At 42.3% G+C, this 12,689-nt stretch overlaps 1 protein-coding gene across 1 annotated transcript in view; it reads left to right on the forward strand.

Moving 5' to 3' along the window:
* Positions 1-1,325: 1,325 nt before the first annotated feature.
* Positions 1,326-12,689, forward strand: part of ppargc1a (peroxisome proliferator-activated receptor gamma, coactivator 1 alpha) — a 79,953-nt gene continuing 68,589 nt past the window's right edge. Inside the window, exons 1-2 of the mRNA XM_062065942.1 lie at positions 1,326-1,538; positions 4,266-4,445. Coding sequence (XP_061921926.1) covers positions 1,488-1,538; positions 4,266-4,445 — 231 coding nt within the window. The 5' untranslated portion in view covers positions 1,326-1,487. The remainder of the gene's footprint in view (positions 1,539-4,265; positions 4,446-12,689) is intronic.

Raw genomic sequence — 12,689 nt, forward strand, 5'->3', positions numbered from 1 at the left:
CCCGGCCAAAGGTGTATACAATCAAGCACTTAGGCATGGAGACTGTTTCTACAAACATTTGCGAAAAAATGTGCCGCTCTCAGGAGCTCAGTGATTTCCAGCGTGGAACTGTCATAGGATGCCACCTGTGCAACAAATCCAGTCGTGAAATGTCCTCGCTCCAAAATATTCTGGGTTTGGAGGTTGCAGGAGAACGGTACATTTCGGACTGCATTGTGCCGAATGTGAAATTTGGTGGAGAAGGAATTATGGTGTGGGGTTGTTTTTCAGGAGTTGGGCTTGGCCCCTTAGTTCCAGTGAAAGGAACTTTGAATGCTCCAGGATACCAAAACATTTTGGACAATTCCATGCTCCCAACCTTGTGGGAACAGCTCGGAGCGGGCCACTTCCTCTTCCAACACGACTGTGCACCAGTGCACAAAGCAAAAGTCCGGTGTGGATGAACTTGACTGGCCTGCACAGAGTCCTGACCTGAACCCGACAGAACACCTTTGGGATGAATTAGAACTAGAATTAGAGACTGAGAGCCAGGCCTTCTCGGCCGACATCGGCGTGCGACCTCACCAATGCGCTTTCGGAATAATGGTGGAAAATTCCTATAAACACACTCCGCAACCTTGTGGACAGCCTTCCCAGAAGAGTCGAAGCTGTAATAGCTGCAAAAGGTGGACCGGCATCCTATTGAATGCTATGGGTTAGGAATGGGATGGCACTTCAAGTTCATATGTGAGTCAAGGCAGGTGGCCAAATACTTTTGGCAATATGGTCTATGTTGAGTTGAGGTAGCTATTACTGTTTTACGGGTATATTTTAATCCTTCCAGTGTTGAAATTTGAAACCTTTAACCCATTTTCACTGAGTTAGCGTGTTTTTTTTAAATCCACATTTTTGCAGGAATAGTCCTTGTCGAGGTTTTAATCTCTTTCCACTTGCAGACTTGGTTCTATGTATTCCACCTCGTGTGCTTGGATGCACTTTATAATGCTTTGAAACGGATTATGTATTTCTTTTTTTGCCGTTTTGCACGCGTTAAAAGTGCACCCATGTTCTGTCGAACCGTGGATGTTTTTTTTTTTGTATCCCCTCTTCCTACGTATGAGTGCATGCAAAGCCCGCATGCATGCCTGCAGACTCCGCCTGCTGCGTGCGCGTCACGGGCTTCGCGGAGTGGTGTTGAGGTTGCTAGTCACTCCCCGAGCCTACTTTTAATAGCTTTGTCATGTGATAGAAAGCAGTTGTAAGAAGACAGGTGCCCTCGGTTCATTCTCGGAGAGGGGAGCTGCAGTTTTGCCTCGCCAGTGGGGAACTAAAGCGTGCGTGGATTTGTCTCTCTCTTTTTTTTTCTTTTTTTTTTTTTTTTTTACTTGAATCCTTTTTTTTTTTTTTTTTTTGGTGTCATTTTTAAGCGTGTTGTTTGCAGCGTGTGCACGGAGGTTGGATTTTTTTTTGGTTGTTGTCCTTTTTCCGAAGCGTCATTCAGTGGCTGGATGGCGTGGGACAGGTGTAACCAGCAGGACTCGGTGTGGAGAGAATTAGAGGTGAGACATCGTTCTTTGTTTTGTTTGTTTGTGCCGGACTTGTCTCTTTTTTTTGTGGAGCCGCACTAGCGGATGCGTAATGAGGAGACATTTGAATGCGCAATAGGGCAACTATCTGCTTTTTTACATCACCTCCATGTCCACGCTTACGGGGAAGACCCCCTTGGCTCGCAGTCGGATGGTGCGTTAGTGTTGCGTTCAGGTACCGCGGACGCGGTGATTCTGATGAATTAGTGATTAGTTTTATTTTTGCTTTGTGCGAGTCATCAGTGCGTAAATTCAATCAGCTACCACTCTATGTGCACGTTATCTCACTCATAGTCGCTCCATCTGCATTCACATCATTTATTACCTCTGCAGATGTTTTTTTTTTTCTTTTTCCAGAGTGGAGTGGTGCAAAAACTATAAATGTGTTGCACCATACTGCTTCAATGTCTCTATTATTGGGCTTCATGTGCACTAATTGTCTTTTTGTGTATTATTATTCCAACATAAGGGGATGCCTGATAAGCCCCCCAGTCCCCATTTGGGTCCTGAATAGGGTTTTTGCAGTAAGGTCTTCCAAAACAGAAGATGCATGTAAAAGATCGTGGACTAATCTTTTTTGCAGTGCGTTCTTAAAACCCGCACATCGCTTCTGTCATATAGACGATCTATGACTTGTGTTGTTGCAGTGGGTTCCTAAAAACAGCAGAGTAGTCCTTTTGTGGTTTCCTAAATTGCTGTAAAAATATCATGCATTAACTTTTTCCCCACTTGTAAAACATGTATTTCAGCTTGAATTCTACAAATTAAATAATAATTATAGGTTTGTGATTTACATAACTCCACTTTTTTTTAAATTTTTTATTTATTTATTAAAAAAAAAAGTCCCAACATAATTTCCATACATTTTAGCACTATTTTTTTTTGCAATTCTTATTATTGGTAAGTTTATTTCAAACATGCATACAGTTACAGTGATCATACAGCACATATTTCACATATTTCCAGTTTCCAAATACAGCATGTACAAAAAGGAACTTATTTAATCCTACCCCATTTCTAATTACTAACACATTTGTTCACATCCTGTTCTCAATTTGTAACACACTATAAATCAATTAATGATAAATACTACAGGTCTCAAGACTTGTCAATGATTGGCAGCAAAATAGATTTTCATGTGTTGATTTTTTGTGTGTCTTTAGAGCAAAAAAAATGCCTGCTTCCCCAAAACTGCTTTAAAAATATCCATCCATCCATCCATTTTCTACCGCTTGTCCCTTTTGGGGTCGCGGGGGGTGCTGGAGCCTATCTCAGCTGCATTCGGGCGGAAGGCGGGTTACACCCTGGACAAGTCGCCACCTCATCGCAGGGCCAACACAGATAGACAAACAACATTCACACACTAGGGCCAATTTAGTGTTGCCAATCAACCTATCCCCAGGTGAATGTTTTTGGCGGTGGGAGGAAGCCGGAATACCCAGAGGGAACCCACGCAGTCACGGGGAGAACATGCAAACTCCACACAGAAAGATCCCGAGCCTGGGATTGAACTCAGGACTACTCAGGACCTTCGCATTGTGAGGCACATGCACCAACCCCTGTTCCACCGTGCTGCCCCGCTTTAAAAATAAGATTTTTATTTTTTTTCGCACATTAAACAAGTCAATCTTTCAAAACTACCTCAGCCTGAAATGCATATGTCAGGTACTAATTATAATATTGCAGTTTTAACCATTTGAAGACCAGTTACACCGATCAACTGTTTTTTATATCTCAAAAGAACCACATTATTCGCTTATACATATTATAAGCATCTGCTTCATCTAACCCCTTTTCAAGCCTTGCATAAATGTCTCTGCCAAAATGTAAAAAAAAAAAGTGTGTTGTTGTATTGTGCAGGTTTAAAATAAATACTTCAATTCAATTATATTCGCATGTACATCATTCCAAACATCCGTAGCAAAAGACAATTATCATTTCAGTATAGCAAGGCACCCTTTCAGAAAACAGTAAAAGCTGATATTTTTTTGTTGGATGATTGGAATGGGAAAACGTTGCACCCTCCTGTAGCTAATATGAAAATGAAAACAATTAAAGTAATTGTTTATTTCCGTATTGTTTATGTTCGTCAAAAACTTTAAAATTGCATTTTAAATTAAGCAATTGTTTCGTGTAATACACATTTTTGTGTGGCATGGCCATTTTAGGTCAATTCAAGCAACATAGATATGTTAAAATATTTCAAAAATGAATATATATGACCTGTAATTCACTCAACAGAGTCAAAATTCCTTGAAAAACCCATGAATGGCACAACATGTCCCTTGATCATCTTAAGAGTTAAATGATGCTTCAGTTGTCCAACGAAAACCAGCAGATACATAGGCTGTGTCTCAAAAGTAATACTTCCATCAGTGCACTTCATTAAGTATACTGTGTACATAGTCCACTTAGCCTCCGTTATTTCAAGTTAGTCCCTCCTCTTCCGCTTCGCAGCCACGATGGCGACTATTGAGGGTGGAAAAGGGTCCATTGTCCCATTTCTTTGGTCGTTTTGAGTGCACTTACTGCCTTTTACCGTACTTGTAAGTGCAAACACACCATGCAAGAGTATGGATGTGGGTGAATTGAGAAAGACACACAACCACAAGCACACAAATTGCTCTTGCTGCTTTCTGTTTATTTTCACAACACACACCCTCGTTTATAGTATCAAGTCTTCTTCTGTCCCCCCCACAGTGTGCTGCCTTGGTTGGCGAAGACCAGCCCCTCTGCCCGGACCTACCCGAACTTGACCTCTCCGAGCTGGACGTCAGCGACCTGGACGCCGATGGCTTCCTGGGCGGCCTCAAGTGGTACAGCGACCAATCGGAGATCATTTCCGCTCAGTATGGCAACGAGGCCTCCAATCTTTTTGAGGTAGGTCACTGTTACTACCACTGCATGAGCATCCTGCTAACAAAACACAACAGAAAGAGGGTTAGCAAGATAAGGGGACACCTGATAAGCCCAGCAGGACCTTTGTCTCCTTATGTGGGTCCAGACTAGAGTTTTTGCTGCAACAACAAAGCACTTATTTCATATAAAGTGTCTTTGACCAGTGTTTTTGCAGCGAAACATTCAAACATCAGAACACTGCTGTATTTATTGGTTTTGCAGCAGGTGTTTAAAAATAGCAGATTGGTCCAATCACATAGAGGATATTTAAATAGGGTTTTTTGCAGTATGTCATTAAAAACATCAGAGTCCTCCTGTCACATAGAGCAGTGTTTTTCAACCACCGTGCCACTGTGAGATACAGTCGGTGTGCCGTGGGAGATTATCTAATTTCACCTATTTGGGATAAAAATATTTTTTGCAAACCAGTAATTATAGTCTGCAAATTATGTGTTGTTGTTGAGTGTCGGTGCTGCCTCGAGCTCGGCAGAGCAACCGTGTAATACTCTTCCATATCAGTAGGTGGCAGCCGGTAGCTAATTGCTTTGTAGATGTCGGAAACAGCGGGAGGCAGTGTGCAGGTAAAAAGGTGTCTAATGCTTAAACCAAAAATAAACAAAAAGTGAGTGCCCCCAAGAAAAGGCATTGAAGCTTAGGGAAGGCTATGCAGAAGGAAACTAAAACTGAACTGGCTACAAAGTAAACAAAAACAGAATGCTGGACGACAGCAAAGACTTACTGTGGAGCAAAGTCGGCGTGCACAATGTACATCCGAACATGACATGACAATCAACAATGTCCCCACAAAGAAGGATAAAAACAACTGAAATATTCTTGATTGCTAAAACAAAGTAGATGCGGGAAATATCGCTCCAAGGAAGACATGAAACTGCTACAGGAAAAAAACAAAAAAAGAGAAAAAGCCACCAAAATAGGAGCGCAAGACAAGAACTAAAACACTACACACAGGAAAACTGCAATACACTCAAAATAAGTCACGGCGTGACGTGAAAGGTCATGACTGTACACCTACTTTGAGACAAGAGCTATAGTGATGCATGGTTGGTTATGGTTTAAAGTCATATCCAACAATTGCGACGACAACTATTTACTGTCAACTAAGTTTAGTTTTTTAATGATTTCTGATGGTGGTGTGCCTCCGGATTTTTTCAACTCAAAAAATGTGCCTTGGCTCAAAAAAGGTTGAAATACACTGATGTAGAGGATCTTTGACAAACTGTTGGGTCCTTAAAAACAGCAAAGCACTCCCGACTGGCCCGGCAGGACCTTTGCCCCCTTTATTGGGTCCTGACAGCGGTGGGCTTGCTTATCGAACGTGTTTACGCGGCCCACATCTGAAGGCAAACTGTGGACTTCACGTCGTAAAAAAAGCACGTCTGAATAGATTGTAAAACTTTTCATCTTGTCCTCTTTTTCTGTGGAGTCCGCCCAACAAGGTCGATGATCCAGCCTTGCGGCCATAAAGCCATCAGTCTCGCTCCCCCCCACCCTAGCCCCCCACCGCCATGAGTTCATTAGAAGTAGTTATCAGCGTCGAAGATAGACCAGCAAAGGAAGAAAGACAGGGGATTGGACGCCGTGGCCTCGCCTCAAGGGGGCTAAAATGTCACCCGTTGGCAGTCCGTGTCATGTGCTCGCTCACGTTCGCCGTCTGATAACAGGCGGAATTCTTTTCGGTGTTTAACCTCCACACAAAAACTCACCTCTAACATCACCCCCTCCGCACAGAGTGGTCTAAGTGGTCACTGGTGTGACCGTCTGCCAGCCTAACAGCGATATGCAAGGATAAAAATACAGACGAGTCAAAGCCAACACTTCATTGTGTCGTTACTGGGATACAATTATGTGTATCAAAGGTTATTAGTCCTATAAGGTCAGCTGGTGCCACTTGATACAGATATGGCACATGAATAACATCAGACTGGCCCTCAAATTATTTTAATATTCAGCAGAGAAACATTTTTTTCCATCAGTTTTATAATGTATTTTCTTGGGGGGGTTTATTGACATGCTCTGTAGCGGTACACTGCATTACTTTTGCACTTATCCGTCACCCTTTGGCCCCGTAAATATTTACTGTACCCCTATTTCGACCCCCTGATGTGTTCTCCAGGGGTGAAAAGAAGCATTTTGTGTTTGCACGTGTCTCTTCAAATCCTGCGCACGTGTGTTCTGCATGAATATTATACACTGCCGGCGACGCATAGTGATGTTTTGGGCCAGCAGCTATTGTGTCACGCTTAGCAGTGGTGTGTGTGTGTGTGTGTGTGTGTTCGGGGTGGTACGCTGCACACATCCTCCCCCCATCTTTGGAAAAGTTTAAAGTCACCATATGAAGTGGCCAGTTCTTCATACAGTAGGACCTGGCTAATCCCTTTTAATCTGACAGGGGAAAGTTTGGCTCTTGGCAAGGATTAGAATGCTCCGGGGTGGGGGATGGGGGGCAGCTGTAGCGGATGGGGCGGCTGCGGATGTATTTCCTAATTAGCCTCTGCACAAGGCTAAAGAAGCAGGCAATCAATGCGCGTCACCACGATAAAAAGCCTGATTGTCATCTTTATTAATGTATTTAGCAAGGGGGAGGCTTGCCCTGAGAAACATGGCCGCCACCCTGCAGTGTGCCTCATCCCAAACTGTCCCCTGGCTGGCCTTTAGCACCATTCCCAACTGTCTCCTCACACAAAATATAAAGCATGTAGAACCCCTTCTGAAAAAAGGAGGACTGACCGCGAATGTCGGCGCTCTATTTCGGGCGTCAGTTGTTAAGGGGGGTGTTCGCTGCAATAAAGTTCCTGATGTACTGCCAAAAATAACAGCATGGCAGCATTGAACCAATGTCATTTTATCCTGCCAGATCTCGACTTGGGTTTCAGGGCCGACTTCAACCTTTTGATTGATAGTGGTGCACGCCACTGGAATGGGGTGTGTGGACATAAGCATCGGGACACACCTCTTAATTGATCAATCAATCAATCAACCAGGAAAAGGGGATATTTTTATCTTTTGGCCATCTTTGCATTTGTATGCCAACAACCCAGTAGAGGTTGTTAATGCTAATGATTAGGGGTGGGGGAAATAAGATGCATCGCAATTCGGACATGGACGATTACAAAATCGATTAGTAAACGTCGATAATCGATAATTGATTTATTTATTGTAAATAAAGTAATGCAGAGAGTTCTAAAATTTGGCTGACTGCAGCGAGCCACCTCACAGCTCCTTTGTTTTAGGGCACTTATGATCCAGTTTTGCACACATTTCTATTAATTTAATACATGTGGGAATTAATTCTTATTATAAATGCACTGTTTTAAAACATGTAAGTAATATACACTTATTTAGTTCAACAACAAAAAAAGTAAAACTGCATCAATATACATAAATTAAAGATGCATCAATAATCGATTTTTAATCAAATCGTAGCTCCTTAAACGTAATCGGAATCCAATCGTGAGTTGCCTAAAGATTCCCACCTCTATTAATGATCCATATTTAATACAAAACAAAAACTTGTCATGGTATAGTGGAGTTTTTGTCTCAATTTCCTCATTGTGTGTCTCTGCTTAGGTGGAGTTCGTCTTGTAACAATTTTGTCTTTGGGGTGTTATGATTGAACTCTTAAGGGGACAATAATCACTGCTAATTTTGTTTGACTACATTCCTGTTCCTATAGACTCTTTTTAGAACTAGCTAATCCTTCAAATAGAGTGTACTGTAATTTAGAGGTTGGGCAGCTATTATTGGGCCCCATGCTTTATTCCTTGCAACAACTGGAACACGAACCAACAATAATTCTGTTAATCTACGTTCCTCTTCCTGCCCACTTTCTGTCTGGTCTAGTTAGTCGTAGTTTGACAATTCAATCAGTGGGCAGCAGTAACTGAACCCTATGAACTCTGCTCAGCAACAATGGTATCAATACTCAAAAGTAGCCAACTAATATGATTGCTCCTCCACAGTGACATTTCACAAACTTTCATAACAGAAAGCAACAACTTTGTACTCTAAATTATTTCACAAAGTCAAAATAAAGACATTATCCAATTCTCGCGTAATAGAGAGCAGACGAGATTACTGTGTAGAGAAGGAAATGAAATGCTGTTGTGTGAAGAACACCAATGGATCTATGTTCCTGTTCCTACAAACTCACTGATTAGTTATTTAATGTTGGGCAACAGCAGAAACACGAGTAATATGTTGGTCTCTGTTCCTGTTCTTGCTACTCTTTGAGTCAGTCCATTATAAAAGCTTACTGGCAGTTGTGTCGTGATGATTGAGCCGCAAGAGTTCTGCTTGTCAACAAAAGGAAAACAAATCAGTTTTAATTATGTTGCATTCCATTCCTGTTCCTGCTCACATCACTCCCGGTGGTTAGTTAGTTGTTCAAACAGCCGAGTTTAACTGGTATTGAGCCTATGACGTTCAAAATGAACAAGAATCAAGAGCAGTTATATTGGTCTATGTTCCTAATCCTGCTGACTTTGGGTCCAGGATTTGTTAAACTGGTCCATCAATCCATCCATTCATTTTCTACCACTAGTCCAAGGGCGCGGGGAGCCTGGAGATTATCACAGCTGCACTCGGGCAGAAGGCCGGGTGCACCCTGGACAAGTCGCCACCTCATCGCAGGGCCAACGGTGTATGATCATTTTGAGGCCGGGCAGCTATTATAGAGCCATATCAGCTTCTTGTCTTGTGTCCAGGAAGTGGATCACAAATCAGAGTAGTTTTTACAATATGTTCCTGTTCCTGCTGACTGGTGGTTTGGTTTGGAGTCATAAGGCATTGTTGTTATTTGGGCAATTATGACTGAGCCATGTGAGGTCTACCTTGCAACAAGTGTCCAGGAAGAGGTACAGAAATCTAAATGGTTTCTCTCGCTACTGATTTTTTTGTTTGTACAATATGTATCATTGAAATTAGATGATAAAATAGTAGTAATCCCAGTCTAGCCCAGCTAGCTGCTTAGTGCCGGAGCACATTCTTGTCATAGCCAGTGTCCCTGCACTCGTGTCCGTGTCGACGCAGACAGAAAGACAGGAGGACAGATGGGTAAAGAAGGCGAGGTTTGGGCTTCATGCCAGCCCAAATCAAAGCCTACAGATTGGAAGTAAAAGGTTGTGGGCTTTACAGCTAGTAAAAGCAAATGCCAAGGCTTTAGAGCCTTACCAAGATAGTGTGCGTGGACATTCTGCAAGCATGCGATCACGCGTCGCCGAGCGCTGTCGCTCATGCAGTCTGACGGCCTTCATTCTGCTGAAGGCATCGGGGACGTTTTGTGCATCTTTCTATGGGGTTAGATGGATCAGTTACCCCGGAAAAAAGGGAATAAGTAATTATCATAAGATCACACACGGCAGATACTCTTGTTGTCCCTGCACCCTGCGAAGCATTTTTATTTATTTTGCAAATTTATGCTGACATTGGAGAAAACACCACCCACACCAGTTCACCGCTCCTGCGAAAAGAGTGTATGGATTGTAATATTCTGGCTGTGAGCCTCAGTAGAATACTCCATCCATACGTTCCTCATGCTGAGACACTGTTTGGGCTGTCTGCTCGGAGGAAATCCTCTGTCGTTTTCGGCATACTCTGCTTTTGTTACGCAGGATTTCTGACTAGAATTGACCCTTGTCATATATAAATTCTTTGGACTTGTGTTTTCAGCATGGGGTCTTTCAAACAGCAGAGCATTTATAACAGAGTTTTTCAACCACTGTGTGCCGTGAGATACAGTCTGGTGTGCCGTGGGAGATAATGTAATTTAGCCTAATTGGGTAAAAAATATTTTTTGCAAACCAGTAATTATAATCCGCAAACGTGCCATTGTTGAGTGTCTGTACTGTCTAGAGCTCGGCAGAGTCACCATGTTATACTTTTCCATATCAGTAGGTGGCAGCGGGTAGCTAATTGCTTTGTCGTGATCACAATATGCAGACGACAGCGGGAGGCAGTGTGCAGGTAAAAAGGTATCTAACGCTTGAACCAAAAATAAACAAAAGGCGAGTGCCGCTAAGAAAAGCCATTGAAGCTTAGGTATGGTTATGCAAAATGAATTTAAAACTGAACTGACTACAAAGTAAACAAAAACAGAATGCTGGACGACAGCAAAGACTTACAGCGTGTGGAGCAGACGGCGTCCACAAAGTACATCCGTACATGACATGACAATCAACAATGTCCCCACAAAGAAGGATAGCATCCGCACAAATTAAATAGTCTTGATTGTGAAAACAAAGCAGGTGCGGGGGATAGCGTTCAAGGAAGACATGAAACTGCTACAGGAAAATACCAACAAAACAGGAAAAGCCACCAAAAAAGGAGCGCAAGACAAGAACTAAAACGCTACACACAGGAAAACACCAAAAACTTCAAAATAAGTTACGGCTTGATGTGACAGGTCGTGACAGTACACCTACTTTAAAACAAGAGCTATAGTGATGCATGGTTGGTTATGGTTTGAATTCATATCCAACAATTGCGAGAACAACTTTTTATTGTCAATATCGGCTGCTGAGTTTAATTTTTGTATGTTTTCTGCTGTTGGTGTGCCTCTGGATTTTTTCAATGAAAAAAATGTGCCCTAGCTCAGAAAAGGTTGAAAAACACTGATTTATAACATTAAGCAGGGGTGCCCAATTTTTTGCCTCTAAGGTCCAAAGTAAAAAAGTGCCAATGGGCCGCAGGGAAATCACAGGGGTTTTAAGTGCACAGCAGCACCATGGTCATCATGTTCAATACATGGCAACCGGTTGGCCTTGCAGACATGCCATCAGAAATTGTGTTGGTTTGAAAGAGTTCAGTATTAATGTATTTTTGAACTATAAGGCGCACTTAAAATCTCAGAAATCGACTGTGCGCCTTATAACCCAGTACATATTCATTCTGGTTGTGCTTACCGACCTTGAAGCAAATTTATGTGGTACATGGTGTAATGATAAGTGTGACCAGTAGATGGCAGTCATGAATAAGAAATATGTGTGGACTGCATGTTGACGCCATTTCAATAAATGACGCTGGCAAATACAGGTAAGCAAGCAACACCAAAACTTTGATGTTTCATTGAGAAAATAGAACAGTACAAACAGCTTTAAAAAATCTGTCAAAAGGTTTTAGTCCAACATTGGTAATCTACAAAGCCGCACCGCTTTGATGGAACCCGAAGCATTACGGCTACTGTAGTCAAACATGCTGTGCTTCAACCTATTGTTTTTATTATGGTGTGTGTATAAAGACCCCAAAATGGCACATACTGTCTTAGTGAAGTGAATTATATTTGTATAGCGCTTTTCTCTAGTGACTCAAAGTGCTTTACATAGTGAAACCCAATATCTAAGTTACATTTAAACCAGTGTGGGTGGCACTGGGAGCAGGTGGGTAAAGTGTCTTGCCCAAGGACACAACGGCAGTGACTAGGTTGGCAGAAGCTAGGATCGAACACAGAACCCTCAAGTTGCTGGCACGGCCACTCTACCAACCGAGCTATACCGCCCCTTAGGAGACGTTATCTGGCTTTTCTTCCTATTGGAACCTACTGATGTGCATTTGGGATCTGCATAAGTCTCGAAAATTTGCGCGCGGCCACCATTGTAGTTTGTGCCGCAGTCAATAAGCTCCTTCTGTTTCACTATCCTCTAGTTGTGGGGCATGCATCCTCAGCTGTTGCCATTTCTGATATAAAGTAGTGTCTAGTTCTAACTTATATCTGTCAGTAGACTTGCCATGGAAGCGCTAAAAAAATACCGGTACAACAAAGATGACGGGTTGAAGACGCTGTCGAAGTGGAGCCACTTGAATAAAACCGCCCACAAAACGATGATGCATAAAGAGACGGTCAAAAAAGAGTCCAAAGATGATCTGTTAAACATAATTTATGCAACATTTTGACCAACGAACCACGCTTACATGTCATGTAGCCCAGTGGTCCCCAACCACCGGCCTGGTACCGGTCCGTGGTAAATAAATAAAAAAAACTATATCTTTAAAAAATGTTTATTAAATCAACATAAAAAACACAATATATACATTATATATCAATATAGATCAATACAGTCTGCAGGGATACACTCCGTAAGCACACATGATTGTATTTCTTTATGACAAAAAACCAAACAAAAAATAAATAAAATACCATACCCCCCTCTCCGGTCCGTGGGACAAATTTTCAAGCGTTGACCGGTCCGCAGCTACAAAAAGGTTGGGGAC

The sequence above is a fragment of the Entelurus aequoreus genome, linkage group LG12 (genome assembly GCF_033978785.1).
Source record: "Entelurus aequoreus isolate RoL-2023_Sb linkage group LG12, RoL_Eaeq_v1.1, whole genome shotgun sequence".
In the NCBI taxonomy this organism is placed as follows: domain Eukaryota; kingdom Metazoa; phylum Chordata; class Actinopteri; order Syngnathiformes; family Syngnathidae; genus Entelurus; species Entelurus aequoreus.